The sequence below is a fragment of the Varroa jacobsoni genome, unplaced genomic scaffold (assembly GCF_002532875.2).
Source record: "Varroa jacobsoni isolate VJ856 unplaced genomic scaffold, vjacob_1.0 scaffold_560, whole genome shotgun sequence".
In the NCBI taxonomy this organism is placed as follows: domain Eukaryota; kingdom Metazoa; phylum Arthropoda; class Arachnida; order Mesostigmata; family Varroidae; genus Varroa; species Varroa jacobsoni.
The window spans coordinates 111877-133175 of record NW_019213462.1 but is presented as its reverse complement, the minus strand read 5'-3'; the positions used below and the strand labels follow the sequence as shown (position 1 = coordinate 133175).

The window sequence follows — 21299 nt, the reverse complement described above, 5'->3', positions numbered from 1 at the left end:
TATGTAGGCCATTCAAGCTTCGGGAATAAGGTTGTCTCTGCGTATAAAAAATTGTACGTGTGGCTGGCCGTGGTGGCGGGCTTTGTTTCACGTAGAGTGGTCATGCAGTGAATGTTTTCAGTGGTTTATTCGAAACTTCAAGGAGGAAATTGACTAGCTGCCGTCGGTCAGTGGCCGTAGCTGGATTCTGCGCGGTTTCGACTGTGATGCTCATTCGCTAGTAGTGAACGTTCTCTAGTAATTTATCTAACCTGGTTTAAAGCTCCGCGTCTTATGCCGGTTACAATTGTTAGCTGTAGGTATCACGCGAGCGTTTTTGCGCGTGGCCTGACCAGCGCAAAAGAATTGGGGGCAAACGGGCGGCTGAACGGCCAAATGAACAAGTGTTACGGCGGCTATTGGGGGGGGGGGGGGATCAGACCTGCTGGGCTCATATCGTTGGTTCACGCACATACTCACAAAGCACGGAGCGATGCAGCCAGTTAAATGCCGCAGCGATACTTTGGGTAAGCGACATGGAGTCGGTGGTTTTTTCTGGGTAGGATTGGCTAGTGAGAGGGCATGCCGGCTTCATTTCGTGGAGTGTATTGGTGTATGAAGGAGGTGCCTGTTCAATGACAACTAGTTCGAGAGCTGAAGATGCTTGCTTACACTAATATTACCAACCGTACCATGCGACGTTGTGTGTAGTTGCTTTAGTCCGTCAATGCTGTTGCTGGCTGGAGAAAGTGATGATCCAAGATGCTGATCGACCAGACCAGAGAAGCAGACGCTTGTGAATATTGCCCTCAAGCCAAAGCGAAAATTTTTGTATATGTTTGTACTAGACAATATGTGAGCGAAATTCATTGTAGAAGCAATGCGTATGCAACAAAGTGTGCATAAATAACGTTACAGAGCATCATTAGCTAGACAGGTAGTACGTGCTTAGTGTGTACATGTATGTTGTAAAGTAGATAATCTGATTCATATTATGTTTATAACCTATTTTGTTTATTCAGTACAAATGACCGCTATCAGACAGTTTTTTTTTTTATCAAAGAAAAGAAAACGTTGTCATGCTGAAATGGCGCACTATAGGCGTTTGAGTAAATCCTTATATCATTCGACGATGATCACTTTCGCTAGCAGTTTTGAGAGTAATTTCATACAATTGGTTGCATCGTACCGGTTATGCACAAATTACACAATGAATTAAATGAAATCAGTGCTCTCAATGAACATACTTATCCGGCACAAACCGTTCTTTGTGAGGAAATGCATTCATTCTTACAGCTGATTTAACGATAACCACGGGGGAAATAAATTTGTGTAAGTAGAGCAATCTTTATTCTCATAGAAATCTTTGAAGGGAACTTTGACGACACTGGCGGGGTGTTTTATACATTAACATTTATGAAAAAATCCAACTGGGCATTTTCAACTTTCAGACCCATTTTTAACTTAATGCTTAGTTAAACATATGTGCTTATCCTGTGTCTTGTTTACCCAGTCTGTTTAACGTATGCTTGCTAAAAGCCAGGCATCATTTAGGCTTGCTTATACGCATCTCACTTGAAGACACTGTCATTAAGATCACTTTGAGGAACGAGGACAATAACCGAGTTGGATTTGGATACTTGGCCACTGTGGTCCCTCGCAGTGTTTTTCCGTAGGAGTCTTTATATTCCGGTGATGCCAACAACGCCCCCTCTTCTAGGACCAACCAGACATTTATTGTTTATGATACTGATTGTCGTTCTTTGGACTGTTGATTGTTCAACAGAGGTGAACCACACACGATTCGTTATGGGCAATTTTTTATGCTCAGCTGAAGTTTTCATCACTATGAAAGTTCTCTTCATTAGCCTCAACTGAAGCTTCGTGGAGCGATTCGGAAAATTCATGCAGAACATAAAGATTATTTCCAATGAAGTTCCAGTGAATTGTAAAAAATATGCTGTTGCCAAAAGCACGGGAAGATTCTCATATGAAATTTCTTATTTTTACATGACTCATTTCCCCAAAAATTATTACTATATAATGATGATAGCAAATGTTCAAAGTCAATGCTTAATCAGTAGACAACATTTAACGTTTGAAGTAACTCGCAATCTGCAACAATCCTATTGAACCCTTGCAAACTTACAACAGAACGTGCCTTCGGTTATAGTTACCAGGCGTCAATCTCAGGTTAGTATATGGTAGCTAATAGTTAATTGTTAACAGTATTAGCTTATTTCGAGTTTTAGACTCGGATTGAGGAAACGTGTCTCATGCGAGAGGAACCAGCTTCGATGACTCTAATCCTGAAATGAATGTATCAACAAAAGGCATAATTGCTTTTTACGCGCGTTAGATAACGAACGCTGAATACCTAAGCCTACTTCTACCGATATGAGCAAATCATTCTAATGCTAAGGTTTATAGATTGACATTTGGACCCTTCCGATAATGCGACATCACCGTCCTGGACCTGTTAGTTTTATAAAAACGTCGAATGCTATGAAGGACTGACTTCGACAAACTGTGAAAAAGTGTTTTCATCATTTACAGAAGCTATTGGACGTACGTGTTTCGCTTTTTTTTTTTTTTTTTTTTTCTAAATGTCACGTTCGGGATCGGACGTGGTAGTGGTGAGTTATTGGTTCTTATTGCGAAAACCTATTTTCCTTGGAATACCTGAACCTCATCGAATTAACGGGAAGTGCTGATAGGAATAGATTGCTTCAAACAATCTACCACCGAATGGTTTGGAAGGTTGACACTACATTTGATTAGAAATACAATGGCTACAATGATGTTGTCGTAACTAGAGCCTATTATAAATTGGTCCCTCACCGTGCTATTGACATTATTGTCTATTGCGGTAGCATCATCCTATTGCTGGAAGTGTAGGAATTGAGTGACATAGAAAAAGAGGGGAAAAAGGTTATAAATGCGACAAACGTTAATATTTGTGTATTTTCTAGTTGTTATCGTCATGGCGCTGATTGCTTGCTTCTAAATTTGGCTCGCGCGTTAATGGCGACCAAAGTTGTGTCTGGTTCCAAGTTCGTGTTTTATAAGCACCTTATAACACACAAGCTACACTTTTAGGCGTTTGAAATATCGGTTATTACGGCACCCTTTTTCTCTCTTGTGTCCATCCGTAGAAAGCAGTAAAATGCAATGGGACACTGAGTGTCGAATGGTCAATAACCGAGCTTGAACCTAAGTTCGATGGACCTAATTTGGCTAACTTGGAAAAGCTCTCATTCAGACGCTCGCAGCTAGTCGCGGATTGGCTACGGCGCCGATCCATCCTCAAAGAAAAACGATAACGAGAAACGGAGGTACGGCAACGGGAGAAGCAACTCTCCTTACGTTCAAACGAATCATTGATAAAATACAACTGATACTTTGCCATATTGTTATACAGTACAATCTGAGAGTATTTCGGTGTCATCAACGAGACACCAGTTATCAAGAGCTCCACTATACTGATTGCAATCAATTTGATATACAACAGATAGCTTACTTCTAACATACTAATCGTATTCCCTAGACAAAGCCGTATGTGCATTCTTCTGCATAATTTTTTACTTAATAATGGATCTGGTTTCACTTAGACAAACACAATTAAATCAGATTCGACTTCACCACGACAGCAACCTTCAAACACCATCTACAAGATCTTCCTGGGTTTTATTGAGGCCCATTTTTATCAACCCTTCACATTGCTAGTCGAGCCCTTCCTCGTACCGCGTGACCGTTACGGAAAGAGATTATAAAACTCTACATCAAAAACGTGATTTGGGACGATGTGGCAGGAAAACCTGTTTGGCCAATCTAAGCTTCGTCTATTTATTTTAGCAAGCCTTAAATAAACGTCGTTTCAGAGCTTAATTAACAAAAATATTCTCATCTAGTAACATTTCTGTACCGCTTTCCTTCTAAATCGGAAGTTCCCTATACACCTGTACGCATGGAAATTATTAAAACCATGATATGCAAAACAACAGCTAGAAAGCGGAAGTGTTTGGATTCTATTCAACCTAGGTGTATAGTTATCTTTTTTTACGAGAGTGCTGCGTCAAGATAAAATACAGAAGCTTGACGAAGTTATGACATGTTATGTAAATGGCTCCAGTCTCTTTCTCTAAAACATTCCGCTAAAACGAAAAGGCACATGAAGGATAAAACTACACATTAGTGGTAAATAAAAAATATCTAATAAACAATAAGTATGTATGTATTATTATATTAAAAAGTAATTAAAATTCATGCATAATGTGGCGACTTGTTTACGTATTCGGGAAAAACCAAGGTACCAAAACGGTCAACGCACTATCACGACACTATAGCGGCGAATCGTGCGGATCAGTGAGGTGAACGAGTAGGGATTTAATCGATTTCTACTTGCCCTCGTAACTTATGCTGCTAAGTTACAAGTATTAAGCCGATTTCCGGATCATTTTAGAAAAATAGAAACGACCACAAAGACAGTATTTATATAACAGTTTCTTTGCCTTAGGCGTATTCAGTCATATGGAAATCGACAACTAAGAGGTGCAAAGTGTTCGCTAAATTGCCTAGGTAAATAAATACTGTTAGAAGTCGTACTATTATAATACAAATATACGTATACGCCTCGTGGAGGATATGTTCGACGTTTCCGGCCACTTCATCGATCAGCTTTAACAAACCCTTGTCTCATGCCGCCGATAAAAAAGCGATATCGTCAGATCTGATTTCCGTATATATCTAGAGACTAACTGTCGTTCTAAACTGGGTGGTTATCGGCTTTTAGGTTCGTATCGTTTTTCATTGTATTCACTCAAATGAGCTTCCCTTGACATCTTAGGTAACTATGCATTCTTCGTTTTTCCCCCAACAACTTCTGATCTGTGTGTTTTTTTTTTTGCAATATTCTTATCATTAGTCCTTATCATTAAGTCTGCCAAAATATGATCTTATTCGCGTCTTCGGATAACGTTCGATAGCCTTGTTACAAAAGCACAACGTGAGAAAGTAATGCCCATTCTATCTTCCCTGTTTTGTCGAGTCTAGGTTATTGTACGAGCTAAAGTAAGACAAACGTGAGATTATGATGAAAAAAAATAAGAAATAGTATGTATTGTTTGCCTCAGTTTCAGCTGTGACAACAAATCTGCTTTTGCCCTACCCTACCCTACCCTCCCCTCCTTCCGCCCATCTGCTATATCCTATACCCTGGCTGATAACAACAGGTACCAACAATTGTACCATTACATTTCCAGGAATAACATCCAAGAACGACATCACGTTATACGAGGAAGATATTTTTTAATGAATTATCGAGTGTTTGCCGAGCTGCTTCATTAGTAAACGAAGAACACTCGTAGTCAGTGATGTATCCACAAGTTAGCAGGCACGCTGAATACAATTCAAATACAAAAAAGATACCTAGTAACTTATCTTGTACTACCTTTTTCGTTATTTTCGATCGAGTAACTGGTTAATCTGTTACTCATTTACAATTATGGTTCTGATCATAGCGCGCACCAAAACCAAAATGCTCGTTTTCGATTTCGAGTAGGCTTAAGGCTCATTTGCCTGAGGTTGGAAGTCTTCATTATTTTTTTTGTTCGTGCTTATCAAACAGTAATACAACTGCCTGAAGACCAACTTCAATTATCTTCGACCTACATATTTCGATCTAAACTTTTTCGATAAACCTACGTCTTGATTTTTTTTTACTTTTCATGCAATTTATTATGCAACTAGTGGGAAGATGTATGCGACAACGAGGCTAACGCAGATGAAAGAACCTGGAGGATTCCTTTCGATGACTAACTCGAACTAGGCTACGTATGACTTGTATAGGGTATTACAGAGGAAAAAACTATGTATGACTTGTGTTACGTGGGCAGATGATCTGGGACAATAGCACCATATGCTTCGTTTTGCGGGCCGAAGAAAAGGCGTTTGTTGCATATTGTAAAAAGGGCTAAAATAGTTATTACAAGCTTATGTCACACGTCGAACTTGGGCACCCCCACGTACATTGTATTCAAGTAAGCGGAACTGATTTAGGCTGTGTTGTACGCCTTTCGAAAGTCGTGTTTTCAACGACATAGCGCCTAGGAACCGGTAGATAATTATAGCTTTTGCAGGAGCTACAAGACAAAACTGAAATATCGGACCAGTTTTGTTAAATATTACAGGCCGAGTAGCTGCCTGTAAACATAAACTAATAGTGTCGACGGCGTGGAAACAAGGTCTTGAAGGCCTAACTAGGTTCACCAATGTTGTAGCGATCTGCAAGTCGCTTGCAAGTGACGATTGAGCATTGACGGTACCACCGTATCGTGCAGTACGTAACGAAGTGAACGTGCTTCAAAGATAATTGGCTTCAGCTATTTATAGCACTGGAGTAGCCGTGTGAACAGCGTTCCGAGTACGGCATATGACTTCACCCGCACACATACCTATTGTTGGAACACTAATTCTACTAATTTAAACGGGCGAGGCGCCTCAGATGATTTATACGACTAAGCGGCATTTGTGTTTGAATGCTCAGAAAAGCTAACGGTCTAAACTGACATATTTACGTCAGTAAATTAAACATATTACCATTAAAAATAGACGTACCTAATATATAGGAGTGTTAAATGAAAAAATAGGTTACAAATTAGCTGCTTAGGTGCATGAGATAGCGTCAATGCATTCCGGTAAGTTGGTCACACGTTATCGTGATGTAATCCTTGATTGCAGTTTGATAATGAGAAAGTACAGTTTGTTAACTTACGTCCAATCTGGAACGAAGCACAGGATTAATTGATGGACAATTAGCTATTCCTTCCCAGTACGTGTTTTATAGTGACGTGAACTTATAAAAGCAAATCAATGAGTAAATAAGCCGATCTTATCTAGACGAAATCGCCTCCATTGCCTCTGTTGCTGTTATGAGATTTGCTGCGTATTGATAAAGTACAATTATCTACATAGCTCATGCATGCCCATTGAAAGCCCAGCGGCTTAAATGATTAGACGCACACAATTAGGAACAACAAGATAAGCGGCAGGAACCTATTTGATGGAAGGAAAAAGAGATTGTTCTCGAATGCTGATTAGCGTCGTCGAGGTCTTCTATCTCGTATATCTAAGTCCAGTGTATGCTAATACCGCGATGATACCGCAAATACTACAAAGGGAGCGTACGCATCTATTTTTAGATGTTACTTAAGCGGCGAAGAAGGCTAGCAAATCGAACACGTTTCGCAAGAAAATTTACTTCATATTTGCCTGTAAAAACGCAGTTCTATAACATCCGAAACGCCTTAAGTTACGAGAACAATTGGCATCGAAGAGATCGAAAGGCTCTTGAGAATGATACAAACATTTTACCGCCGAGAATGGCCTTGATAAACGTACGGCTATCCGGTTATGTAAATCGATGAACACTGATGATGCCGACAGCTAGCTGTACAGCCTCGCACTAATAATATAGCAATGATTTTTTTGCCTCTGTTCCTTTGACGAACCAAACTATCAAAAGGTGCCATTGCTTAAGATTTCGTGTTCAATAAAAACTATCCGCTTAGGGAAGATACGCTAAGTACGCAGTCTTATTATTATTATTATTATCTTTTGGCGATCTCCGCACTTCCGTAACGCGTCATGTCTAAGGGGATTGTTACTGAAGATTGCCGGACCGCAAGTCGAACCCAGTGAGGTGGCTGTGGAACAGGGGCAGTATGTAAACCTAGTAGAACTCATCGGATATTCAATATTAACAACACCGTTGATAACAACTGTTCCACGATGCGTCTTGTGAGCTGTGCGTGCCAGGTCTTCTGCTAAACTTCCTATTACCGTGGCTTTATGATATAGCTTATTTAACAATACGGTGAGAGCATTGTGCTGTTATTCACACATAAATATACATTGTGTGTGGTCGAATGATTTTTTTCATTTCAGTATTATTTTACTAATATTTCTGTGTATATGTCAGAGGTGCAATACTGGTACAGAGTTAATACTGAAAAGGTTGCTTACTCAGTGAGCAGTCGATCATCTCAATACTGCGACTATTGATTTGACGTTGTCAGCACAAAGCCTGGCAATATATAGGTAGTAGGAGGAGTTCGAGCGTTCATCTAGCTAGGACGAGATCAGGCAGGGCTGACGTTTTATTGCTACCGTGTTGCTTATGACGTGGTACGTGACTCGTTCAACCTCAAAACAGAATGAGTCCTTTGTTTGCACCTCCAGTTAACTACAGCTCATTCGTTTCTCATCTGTGAGATGAGCCTGAAGCAGCCAAATAGGACATTTGTCTTTGATAATTGGCAGCTCTATTTACTCTCCCGTGAATCATTGAATAGAACTCGATTTTTTATTGTATTATTTCGTTGCTTTCGTATTCCACTATTTGTTGTAAAAATTTAGCAGATCCATCTATTAAATTGCTGGAAGTAATTGCTCGAGTAATATTATTATTATTATTTTTGCCGGATAAAAACAATGACCGTACGTAACAAGACCATGTGAAGAAACATAGCCGCCCAAAACAATAAATAAACAACGTTTTTATCATCGAAACATATGAACAGCGTAAAATAGGGACAAATACTTGTGGTACGTTCTGGCGGCCCGTCGACCGTGCCTGCATGCCAAGTACTCTCGTTTAAAAAGCGCATCTCTTGTCTTATTACTTGCCGTTCGTTTCACGTTAGGTTGTCCTCTAGTACAAAGCGTCCTCGGCTGTCAGTTCTGATTTGACGCCGCCGACGTTCTAGGCAGCTATGTTTGTGCACAAAAGGTCTTGGAGCGACTCAAGCCAAATTAGAAAACGGGTAACAACAACAACAACGACGTCAAAAAGATGTGCCAGGTAAGCAGCAGATTTTGATGGGCTATATCGGTCCGCTTGTTTCATCATCTCCAGCTGGCAATTATTCGGGCGCCAGTGCAGATATTACTTCCATTCTTCGTGGATACTGATTAGGCCTACTTAGCTAAACCCAGATCGTCCCATAATAATAAAGACAATCCGCTCCATCCCTTGCTCAAAATAAGTGGAGAAACGTATTAAAATTGATTTGTGTGGGCATCCGTAATGTATCTCGGCCGTGGCAGCTATTTCGTGTGTTCCACTTGCTTACATGTGCGTCTAGCTTAATTCGTCCTAAATTGATAGAATGCCAGCATGACCAAAAAAATGCGAAAATTTTACTTAATATTCAGTAAAGTGTTTTTAAACGTACGTTGAAAGTGTTACGCTTTCAGAGCGATATATAATATTAGTCATTTTGTTTTAGCCCATTTTTATAAATAGAACAATTTTATTAGAAAGATACATTGCATTGTATGATACTCGAAGGCTCGTGCTAGTATAGTTATTAAGTGAAGTCATCGTGCTGGAAATGTTCTTATACGACCATTCGTGTATAGTCAGACCTAAACTGGTCACAGCGGCACAAAAGTAGAGATTATCAAATTTTTTTTCATCACATCCGAATTTTTGTTCATTCGTCGCTTGACGTTTTGTCTTTCTTGAAAATCAGTGTTGGCCTTTCTGCCATAGAAAATGTTTCGGTGCCCATGGAGCGTATAGGGGGCGCCTAAATCGTTTCTCTATAAGGTGCTTCTAGTACTGCATCTCAGCAAAAACAATGTTTTAACGGTTTTTTTTTTGCGTGCGTCAGAAGTATCCTTCTTGACGGTCATGTTTATCTAATATTACGACTATTCACTGCAATTATAGCTTCAATTCAAGATCTGAAAGTTTAATGGTTGAATGAATCACTTGTTAATGATAACCGTACCACAAGCAACATCGGCGGGTGCGGACTCTACCTACGAAAAATTTCAACAAAACAGCTTTAAAATCCAAAAGGCGGATAATAAGTAACCGTTGGAACTTAACCTGACATTCTCTTTTCTAAAACATTCACTAAAAAATCTTAATTTATCCATTCTTTTTTAAATATTTTGATCTACTTTTTAAGAATCTTCTGGCTTACCTTCTTTTTTGAAACTCGCATGATATGGCTGCTGATTTCGGCCGGGAGAATAAATTTTTCATTCTAGTAGGAGTTTATTCATCATTCATTAGAAATGTTGGATAATAACTGATTTTCGCTCAAATTCCGAAAATTACGCAGTGTTTTGCCGCGATGAGTTTGTTGCTCTGTTCTAGTAAAAACTAGAACTTTTTTGGCGTCAAAAGTAACGAATGAATGCATTCCCGTTTATTCGTATTTGAATTCGTCACCTGTTTCTGCCAAACTTTCATAGAATAGCATCATCTGTACAATTTTACGTCTACGACATAAACAAGTTCTGTCTGCTCAGATCGAATGGTCCTATTGTTTGTCTAGCCGAACATCTCTTATGTATCCTTCGCTATGTCATGAAACACAAAAAAATAATATTTGTCCTTTGATGACCAATAAAGTGATGATGTACGTATAGTGTGTTCATTTTATTTCCTTTCAAATGATTCTTTTGCAAAATTTTAAATTGCCCCAAATCCGCCGTGACGCCGTACATGCGGCCCGTTGGCTTAATGAAGGCGTTTTCGTTTTGTTTGACAGAAAACTATGTTACTCTTTATAGAATCAAAAGGATGCAGTCGAGATCGATTTGGTCCTGTTGTTGTTACAGTTTATTCCTTCTCGAAATAAAAGGTTTCTTAAGAGCGCCATACTCGTATGGGCTTTGCGTGAGACTCGTAGCACACTGCGAAGTCAACAACGCAGCATGTAAATACGCTACTGGTAACCATTTTACGCGGACGAGACCAAAACATAGTGACTATCAGGCGCGGTAGGTTGATCTGTGCTATCTTAACTAAATCCTTTTTTGTTTGCACCTGGGACTAAGCGACAACCAGATGCAGGTCGTCCCAGTTTCTCTAGTCCGTAGGCGATTAATGGTAAACATCAACGTCCGTACGTCGCCAACGAATACCAAAAGCATGGAGCGATAAGGTGGTACCGAATCATATGGAGGGATTCCGTGGACGTTCACCCACTCCGAGAACGGCAATAACAGTTCGACACTTCTGCAAGTGTTTGACCAGCCGTGGCTCATTCGTCTAGTTGCAGGTTTTCTTTCCACCAACGCGAATTCGCCCTCGCCGTATCTGTTGCCCCTACCCAATTGTACTTGGCCCTGTAGCCGATGGATGGTCAGCTGGCGCACACGCAAGAACAAAGCGTTCGTGACTAAAGGCGTTGGTACGACTAACGGTGCTGCTGCAGCTTATGCGATCGATGCATCGAGTGCGCTCATACTTTGTCTGTCGCTCTGGTCGTCCGTATCCGTTGTCAGCGGTGCCTGAAACACAGCTACGGGTGGGGGGCTAGCGTTTCGACGGGACAAAGTGGTGAAAAAGTATACTCTGTTGCGCACAGATACACATACAGACAGCGGATGCTTCTGTGGACCGTCAGCCACGAACAGGCCGATCGTCTCTATGAGAGGCTATCCGCTATGTGTCTTCGGTCGACAATTAGAATATTGTACGTTAGTTGTTTGGAAAAACTGAGACGATGGTCTACCGATTATGCCAAAATGTCTTTAAGCTCAAAAAGTGCTGCTCTGAATCTTTATCAGTTGTAACCAGTTGGCGTTAATCTCTACTCATCAGAGTGAACGCTTCCAGCCCATCTCACTGAAGTACCATTCTGATGTTCGTCGGAACTGAAGTTTGCTCGCTTTGTGCTCAGTCCCCCTGTCACTGAAGGCCAATATTTCTTCAATGGTGAACTAGGAATAGAATGAAATGTGTGGAGCTTAAGCCCAGAATGTGCCAGTGTACTTTTGTGCAACAAAAGCAACATCTGTTGAAAGACGGATAGCGTTCATCATTATGCAAAAACCCTCTTGCTGCGATATCCATAATCTTATTTTGTAATAGGCTCTCTCATCTATAACTGCCTAGACCGACGACCAAGATACCGGGTAGCGAGTGCAGCCTTTATACAGACCTTTGCCGCGACACTTATAACAATGAGTTTAAGATTATCCATTAGCGTGTGATCAAAGGCAATGGCACGAAGTGAACGCACTTTATGGAAAATTGCTATGATTCGGCCCAGAAAATGAGGGATTGATTTTTGACACTAGTGTGAGTTCGATTATATTTTATACCATAATGTGGTGGTACGCGAGGCGTGTTAATTTAGTAGCCAAATTCAAGGTAAGCTGTTGCCAAAGCATGTTGGCTACCCTTATAATATATCGAAAGGCGCCATATATATACACACCATAAACATATATATATATATATATATAGTTTTGACCCATTATAAAATAGCCCACAACGAGCTAAAAAGGTAGTGAGATCGAATTATTATCGGCGGCAATAACGAACTTCTACGTAGCCGCATGTGACGATACACTTTTATGTTTTCGTTAAATTTTATCGAATTTGGCCACCTTTTTTGGCCAAGGCGAGCTTGGCCTTTGCCTCAGCGATAGATTGCTGCCGTAATCTCTCTACCGTTGAAAGTGCTACTTTGAGAAATCAGTTATCCTCTATTGAAGCCAGACTATCTTGAGCAACTTACCTAATGCTACAGTTTTACTTAAAAGCTCAAATAATGTAGTAAAAAACCTATTACGTTCACACGAACCATCAACGTTATTATTCATACGATATAGGCATATGTAGGAGTATTTTTTTGCCAACTACAATTGACCAGCTAATGCAATGAAACATATATATGTGTATATATATATCCTACGATTCACGGAAAGATGTCATTCACGATACGGCCAGAATTATCGTATTTACTTACGAGCTTCTCCAATAATGGTGCGATCGTGAATTCCTACACGTATAATAAATAGACTTTTCTACGATTCTTTTAATGGGTTGAGAAATCTCTTTAAATTGAATATAGTAGAAAGTGACCATCGTATTTCGTTAGAAGATTATTTTCTCCTTTTTTATTGCCTAAAAGTTGTTTTCGCTCTACCAGCTTCATAAGTAGCGTCTTTCATAAGACAGCGATTGCATTTATGAGCCATCAGTGGACTATATTACATGTAGCATTTCAAAGAGTCAGAGTAAGAAGCACCCCAAAGTAAGCGATCCAATCGCCGCAAACCAATCGCCATATCTGACGGCAGTACCTTATAACACTTGCTGGTTTAAACGAAGTATAGTACTCAAGTGTGCTCCCATGCTCTTTGCGTAGATGCTTTTAAGGTATCTGTTTAAATAGCATTAGTTAGTGCGATGGTTCTGACGGTTACGTTTCTGCCACCTCTACGATGTCCGCGGGCGCTAACGGGAGACCGGCTTTCGACACTTGATAGCAGTAAAAGGGATCGAAGCGACGCCAGCGTCAACTCGTAACTCTCGTAGAAGACAACCGGAACTTTATAAACCATATAGTTACACAGACGTTATGTTAACGTTTTATATGGAGAGAATTGCATAGAAAAGTGAGACGTCTGTATGTGAATTTCCCGTTTGTCCCGCATTGTTTTCTCCCAGACAGATTATAAGAATTCAGCACCTCCCTACTCTAAGCCGGCTCATCTAACTTCAGAAGGTTGTTGAAGCTTCAAATAATTATGGCCGTACTAAGGCAAGCCAGATGACAGCTCGTTTACATAATAAGTTTTTTTTTTTTTTTTTTTTGTTTATTTTTTGGTTTTGTCGGTGTTGGATCTGCGATGATCGTCTGCAGGCGAGGCGGATTGTGTCTATCCAGGCACTACCTGTTGCAGAAAGAAATGCTTTTGCAGCCAAAGCTCGAATATAGCAAACTACTTGAGCAGTCATAATATGAACTTGTAACATTTAGGCTAAATATTAATTACCACTTTTTTTTTAGAAAAACCGTCCAATTAAAACGGGAGCATCATGCATTTTTTGCCAATCAACAGTGAAAGAATAGGTAGACCGTTCTGCTTGGATCACTAATACATGCTGATTGAACTTAAGAAACTGAAACAATTTCGATTCAACCCTATCCCAAGTACTTTTCTCGTGCTAAATACAACCCATCTAACTTTTTACACACAGATTTAATAACTAACTCTTACTAGTTAGTTCTCAATAGCGTCAATGACGTTGCTTTGCACGAGATAATTCTAATGGGATGATATGTGAGAGGTAGCGATTGCGACCTCTATTAAATTTTATAGAGTTTGTATTTTTTTTCTAATACAATTTTGCTTTTTTTTGTTAAATTTTTAATTAAATATAGTATTTTTTTTAATTTTCACGACCGTACCTCTATTACAGGTGTCAGCGGCTAGTTTGCATTGTCGGCCTCCACGGCTGTCTTCAGGTGCGGGCGCGGGTCCCCCGTCTGCCGAGTGGAGACGTTTTTCTGTTGATCCGCAGATTACAACCTTTGAGGCTTTACAAAATTTACTCGCTGAAGCATTTGACATCAAAGGGTAGGTTTAAGACTTAGCATTTCAAGAACGCTGTCAACGAAAATAGCATCTAGGCAGGTTTATGATATAAGCCGCATTGTCTTTTAGCACTTAATTATTGAGCAAACAAATACTTCTAACGATAGAATTGATCTGACGGATAAGACGTCTGTAGGCAATTTACGAGATGCTAATCAGGCTAACATTTTCCAATGAATTAACAAGGATACGGAAGTCAATGCTAGTGACTATGTTTCAATCGAGATATTAAATGATTTGCTCCCTCAGGTTGGTGACGAGATGTAGTATGAAGCCTTAATGTCTACGTCGAAATCCCTCATACCTCCAATTCACCCTAGATATGTCTACCATGCTTTAGGTAAGGTTTAATTCTAAAGGGTCATGGTATCGGTTTTGCTTATTTGAATGCGCGAGAGTCCGTAACGAGGTGGGTCACCATAAAAGGTAATAAGCCATCGACCTTTTTCCGCCCGTCTTTAGGTTCCCGTAAAATATTAAGTCTCATTATGCTGTATACGGGACAGTAAGTGTTGATAAATTCAACCTCTTACAAATGACTTTTGTTTCACGAAAATATAAATAGTCAATATGGTTTAATCTGGAGGCTCTCCCATTCTGCTACTCGTAACTGATGACCTATGTTCATAAGCTAATACGAGGAAAACTTAACGGACAGAGAAAATCATTGCTCTCAGTCGCGGATAAAGAAGTAAAATAATCACTCTATATCCAAAACACTCTGGACAGCTCTATACTGAAGGCACTAATAATAGCCTATTGCAAAAATGAGCTTTTAGGTTTGTGTGTCATTAAATCTGACAAAATGGTTCTATAGTAAGTTGCCAGAATCAGCATTTTGTTGCAAAACTGACAGATGACTGTTGCTTAAATCGAGATCGGGAGTTAGCACTCGCCGTAATGGCTCACAAGCCTCACTGCTCGGCTGAAAGAGTCTAAGATTGTTAGTTTGACCCTCGTTTATGTCTTTATGGACAGAATCACTATTTGCTTACGGGTCTAAACGTAGGCCTGCTGTGACAAGCAAGTTAAAGTAGACCGTAAACAATTTTATAAGGGTATGACGCTCCAAAGGTAGATATTTGCCAAAGGTGCCCACTTTGTTCATCTTAATAACTTAATTATATTTTTATTGGCGCTAAAATAAACATCTAATAGAGAGAGAGTTGATTTTTCCAAATATCAACTGTAAGCTAACTAATATGCTGTATCTTTTTTCTGCGTTGTTCACGTTTAGGGAATTCACAATCCATTATTTGGCTAAAGATGACGAGGGCAAAGAGACGTACCTGGGCTTGCTATCCGATTGGGATCTTGACGCGGCGTTTCTTAGTTCATCTCACCCGTGCCTGTCCCTACTCGTGGACCTAAAGCCCTTCGAGGAAGGCAAGTTGTCTCGCTACAAGTAGTGCTTACTTTATTGACGTATGAAGATATAAAGCGCTATAGTTGTAAACTTTTCCCACTCGCGAACTTTAATGTGGGTTATTCCTGATTTTGACAGCCTCTCAAATCAGTCCCACGTCGTATTGCTAAGATGTTTAATAAAAGTAAAGCATCGATAAAGAAGAAGTTATGTTGTTGTGTGGCTACTTGAGGTAAGCCATTCATCTTCTAATGTGTCCGTCGTGCCAAAGCCATACTTTTCTAGCATTAGCAAATCAAAAGAACACCTATGCTAGGTTTATACATTAGGTATGTAAAAAGACCCTACAGTCAGTAATGAAAAGTTGGTGTAAGCCTTTATCTACCTGCAGCAATAAGTGTTTTTTGTCAGAGTATTTTAGTTGTTTTGAAATATATCGATAACCAAATGTTTTGTTATAATAGTATAGGGGCAATCGATGGGAACTACATTCAATCAAGCAAAACTGGATGATTGATTTATTTCGAAACGGTACGGAGCAGTTTGTTCTGGCGAAGAGGAATTTATATATTTCAATAGCTGGTGTACGCGTTACATAGTAATTGGACGATTATAGTCAAAAATAATATTTTTTTAAATCAAATGTAGAGAACGGCACATAGGTGTTTCACAGATGAAATTATACTAAAGAAAACTTTTTCAAGAAATATTGCGTTTATACTGGAGTGTTAAATAGAAATGGCTGTACGGAAAGACCGAGATTGACAAAAAACGTTTCTTACCTTTTGTAAAATCGTTCTCTGCTCTCTCTCTCTCTCTCTCGACAAAACAGAGGAGCAACATTGAACAAGCAGTTCGGAGGAGCAATAGATATGGAGAACGGGTGAGGGACATCTCAAAAAATAGATGATAATTTTTCTGTTGTAATGGCTCGCACCTAAAGATAACTGCTTATCTGATCGGTATCCAGGTCTATCGTTGAATTAATGAGACCACTACTTGTGGGTACAATCTTACACAGTTTGAGCTTGCCTTGTCTCGCAATTGTTCAAAATGGACACGCGAACTTTTGAATCTGGACACTTGATCTTTCAGCGCCGTCAACTGCTGGCGTCATCTCAATTGAAACGAAAGCCAGCCATCTCTCATATGGATCCGTTAAATCGGAAGATGAACAGTACGTAAAATGAGTGGAGTAACAAAACCAGCATCATGACTTTTTGGGTGAAGCTTTTCGTTATGCCAAAAGTTTCGCTTTATTTTGATACCAATGGTACTAGCGCATTACACGGCTAAAAAAGCAACATAATTAGACACCTGGAGTGATATAGCGGAGATCTTCGACATCGAAACTAGATTCGATCTTTAGATGGTTATCAAATTATCTATTCAGCATTTCCACAGAGATGTTACATATTGGAAGTCGCTTTGCGTCGTCTTGCACCCCTTTTTTTTTAACAACGAGAACGTAACTTCAACTTTAAGGCCGGGCCGTAAAGCCCAAGTTATATTTTTAAAAGATTGCTAGCAGATCGGCGCCAGCTCATATTTTTTGCCCCGGAAACTTATTAAAAATAACAGCATTGCGACACCGGTAGCTCGAGCGTGTATAGAAAAAATCAACAAGTTGTCATTAGCTTAGAGTGACCGGCTTAGTATCGAGTTTGATAAGTTCCGTGCGATAAGTATATTGTTTTCACTATCACAGGAATGACAAATCTGTAGAGGCCCAACTGTCTTGCTTTTGTCAAGATTGATACTCTTTCAATTGTTTTTACCTGGCACTCTAATTTTGCCTTATTTTTAGGCTTAGAAGAATGGGACATTATTGCACCCGCTGATATCTCAAAGCCCCCGCTGACCGCCAGTCACGTTCGGAACAACGCACAGCTCACCGGCAACTTCCTTATGCAACAAGTGAGTGATGAAATTGTTGAGCAAATCAAGTGATCAAGATAAACGTTTGCGTTACTGATTAACGCGAGGTCCAAAATCATCGCGCTGGCTTCTATAGCGAGAGATCTAATTGAAAGAGACGAAGGTCTCACCAACAGCCATAACTACATGATCTGTGTAAACAAAGGAAACTATTCATGAGGCACGCATTTTACAGGACCCTTAGAATCTAAGCTTCTACTTTACTTCAGAAGTGTATTGGCCAGCAGATGTTCTCTTAACCATGCACAAACCCAATTTGGTCCATTGATAGCCAACTACTAAGCCCAACGTAAAAATTCTTGACTGCGCGCAATTCCAAGTAAGTCCTAATATCAGGATAGTTAAAAGATCACTTTTGGTCGCTGATACATTTACCCCACTCCTCATTCTTTTGTCAGTTTGCTCAGACCTAATTCAAGTTACCGGTTTATTACAGCGAGCGTATGTTATATAGTGTATGTATATGTTTATGGATGTGATTATAAAAATCTCCGATTGTTATCGCTAAATCGAAGACGTTATGCCCTTATTAATGAAAAATAATTATTTGAACATTATTTATATATATCAAGCCAATTGTGAGGCGACTAAAAAGTCTGCGTTCTAGTTTCTGTTGCTATTGGATAAAGTGCTTACAATAAACATCTCCGTAAGTAATGAGTCGTATATTGTTTGCTGTGGTGACGGTAGACTAATTGATATTTCAATGGAGGTTGATTGTTTCTTTTTAACTGCCATGTGTGTTAAAAATCACATATTCGTATCGGATCTGCGCAAGGGATCCCCCATTCATTGACAAGAGTGCACCTTTTAAAACAACTAAGAGTTAATTTCGCTACGATTGTTATAAAACGAACAAATTATATTCACCTGTTTCAGATGGAGAAAACATTGAAAACATTCAGCAGATTTCAAAAGGTGCTAGCGTTAGCCCCTGATGCCGTCCTCAATGGCGTCTCAGACCGTTACAAGCCATCAAAGCCCCCAATGAACATGCGCGAATTGCAAAATTTCCTGGATAGTGACGACAGATTAGTACATCCACAAGAGCTACGGAAATCCATCTTCCGGGGAGGGGTGGAACCGGGGCTCAGAAAGGTTTGTAATTGGGTTGATCGGATTTATTGGCTATATTAATCGTCATTCTTCGATAAACTTCATTCAGCTAACTAAAATAGTTAAAATATAATCATGAATCAATCTGCGGCAGTTTGTCCTAAAAGAGAGAGTAGTTTTTTTTTGCCTTGCTTTACTGATCCCTTCAGGATTGTTTCGCTCACAGGTGGTATGGCAGCACATACTGAACGTGTATCCCGACAACCTGACGGGCGATCAACGAATCCAATATATGAAACATAAGGCGAATGAATACTACACGTTAAGGAGCACATGGGTGGACATGCAGAAGAGAGGCGTCGTTAATGAGGAAATGCAGTACGTCATCAATCTGGTCTCAAAGGATGTTTTACGTACCGACAGAACGCACCGCTTTTATGCTGGTGGCGACGATAACAAAAACGTTGCCAAACTTTTCCGAATCCTTACGACATTCGCGCTCAACCACCCGTCAGTGTCGTACTGCCAAGGCATGTCCGACCTCGCGTCCCCGTTGCTAGTTACGATGAATAACGAGGCTCATGCCTATATCTGCTTTACAGCCCTCATGCAGCGTCTGAAACCAAACTTCAACATCAACGGGCTGGCTATTACTGAGAAGTTTGCACACTTATCTTTACTGCTGCAGCACTACGACCCGGAGTTCTTCGACTATCTTAAAAGCAATGGAGCTGACGATTTACTGTACTGCTATCGGTGGCTGTTATTAGAGCTTAAACGCGAATTCTCGTTTGACGATGCCTTGTGCATGCTCGAAGTGCTGTGGAGTTCTCTACCACCGATGCCGCCTGATGGTGAACTGGCTCTGTTTGAAATTAATTTCGGACAAGACACGAAGAGTCCCCAAAGTCCGCGGGTGCATAGCCGGGAGAATCCTTACACGAAAGTACGGCAGATCCGCAAACAGAGTTCATCTTCCTCACTTCTATGTGGCACGCCAAAGGTCCAGAACGGAGTGATTGTTGAGAATGGTAGCCGAAGAAGCAGTATTACTGAGGCGACGGACGACTCTCAAGGCTACAATCCCATTTCGGATCCGATCACGAATGAGCTGCGTATGGATTTACAAAACCTTAGCAAAAGCGTACTGCTTGGGCCAACAGGATCCACGATCAACAAACAAGCAACAGACTCACAGCATTTCACATTTGATAACATTGTTGAAGAACGTACCACTTTGATAGAGAACGAAGGTTTATGGAAGATGCGAAAGCAAACTCACGCCTATTGTGGCACTCCGGATGAACAATGTGACCTCGATTTCTATAGTGTAGACGGTAAGTAGCCTGGCCTGTACACCTTTTGTGCAGAAGAACAAAGCCGCGATGACTTATTCACTATTTCTTTTAGGCGATATTCTTGGAAATGGATCAACTCAACGCACTCTCAGCTGTCAAAATTCACTTGACCGTCGGAGGAGCGGGTCCTCAACCTCAGCATCGACCTCGGCATCTTCACATTCTGATCCACTTCTGCACGAGGAAAAAGGCGAGGACTCCGATTACGAAGATGACACTATCGTGTACAGGTAGGAAGGAAAAAGGCAAAAGTGGAATAACATTTAGATAGTCTTTAGTCTGCATTGTAGCGTTATATATATATACTACTGAATCGTCGAATTTCGTATGTCTAAAATCTCTATCTATAATAGAATTACATTTTGGTGCTGTGCACTTTGGAGTTTTTGTTTCGATAATTTTTATGCAGTAAAACTGAAACACAAATTATAAATTTTACTAGATATAATCCGTATTCTTCAAGTCAAACAGGGAATTTGTATATGCTGTACCTTATGTCATATCACCTAGTTACAGCCTACTTCTAGGTATGAACAGGGATTAATTAAATGCTGGGTTGCAGGAGGCTTGATGAAACAGCAAGGCGCGTTGGTACGCTTTTCGACTTGAAAATATCCCAGTTTCACAACTTGTTTTTGCTAATTGGTTATACCCTCTCTAGCGTTGGTTAGCTTCCTGCCCCAATTGTGTAATCTATTCCAATTCAGCAGTAGTGGCAGCAACAACAATGGACCCGTTGGCCATTTTTTGTCCGAAGAAGTGGTCGCTAGCAGGGAGCCGGAAGTGGAGATAGGGAGGGGACAAGAGGCTTCGAAAACGACCATGTTCTTTGTTGTTGTTATTGTTTATCGAGCGATGTTGTCACAACGCAGCCTTAAACTGACCTTTCCCTATTTGTGGCGTACTGACTGATCAACGTCTTTGGCTCTAGCTTGCGATTTATCGAGCAATCGATTTATGGACTGTAGACAACGAAAACAAAAAAATAAGCGTTGAGCGGAAAGTACTGTTGCTATCGCTGCTTGTTGCGGAAACGGAAAGATTAGCGATGCTCTATAAACGGAGGTCATCTATTTATCTATCTATTGGGTTTTGACGTACTGATAATGTACTGGCGACAACAGACTGTAGAATGGTTGTGTGTTTAGAACAGCAAATAATTACAACAATTTCAAATTTATATATATATA

The 21299-nt window shown here is 40.2% G+C and overlaps 1 protein-coding gene and 1 long non-coding RNA gene across 3 annotated transcripts in view; one reads left to right on the top strand and one right to left on the bottom strand.

Annotated features, from left to right (window-relative positions):
• Positions 1-21299, top strand: part of LOC111261471 (TBC1 domain family member 25) — a 34424-nt gene that overhangs the window by 9190 nt on the left and 3935 nt on the right. The window contains exons 1-7 of one of the 2 annotated variants that reach the window (XM_022835001.2): positions 11171-12154; positions 14216-14373; positions 15629-15777; positions 17565-17674; positions 18575-18793; positions 18978-20088; positions 20162-20339. In XM_022835001.2, the coding sequence (XP_022690736.1) occupies positions 12110-12154; positions 14216-14373; positions 15629-15777; positions 17565-17674; positions 18575-18793; positions 18978-20088; positions 20162-20339 (1970 nt within the window). In that variant the 5' untranslated portion in view covers positions 11171-12109. Of the gene's footprint in view, positions 1-11170; positions 12155-14215; positions 14374-15628; positions 15778-17564; positions 17675-18574; positions 18794-18977; positions 20089-20161; positions 20340-21299 lie in introns of those variants that run through there. The other variant, XM_022835000.2, reaches the window with a different exon arrangement.
• On the bottom strand, positions 12879-15801 carry LOC111261474 (uncharacterized). Its single transcript, XR_002680981.2, has 3 exons — positions 15681-15801; positions 14205-14303; positions 12879-13686 (listed from the first exon to the last, which is right to left on the bottom strand). It is a non-coding gene; the product is annotated as an uncharacterized LOC111261474 (long non-coding RNA).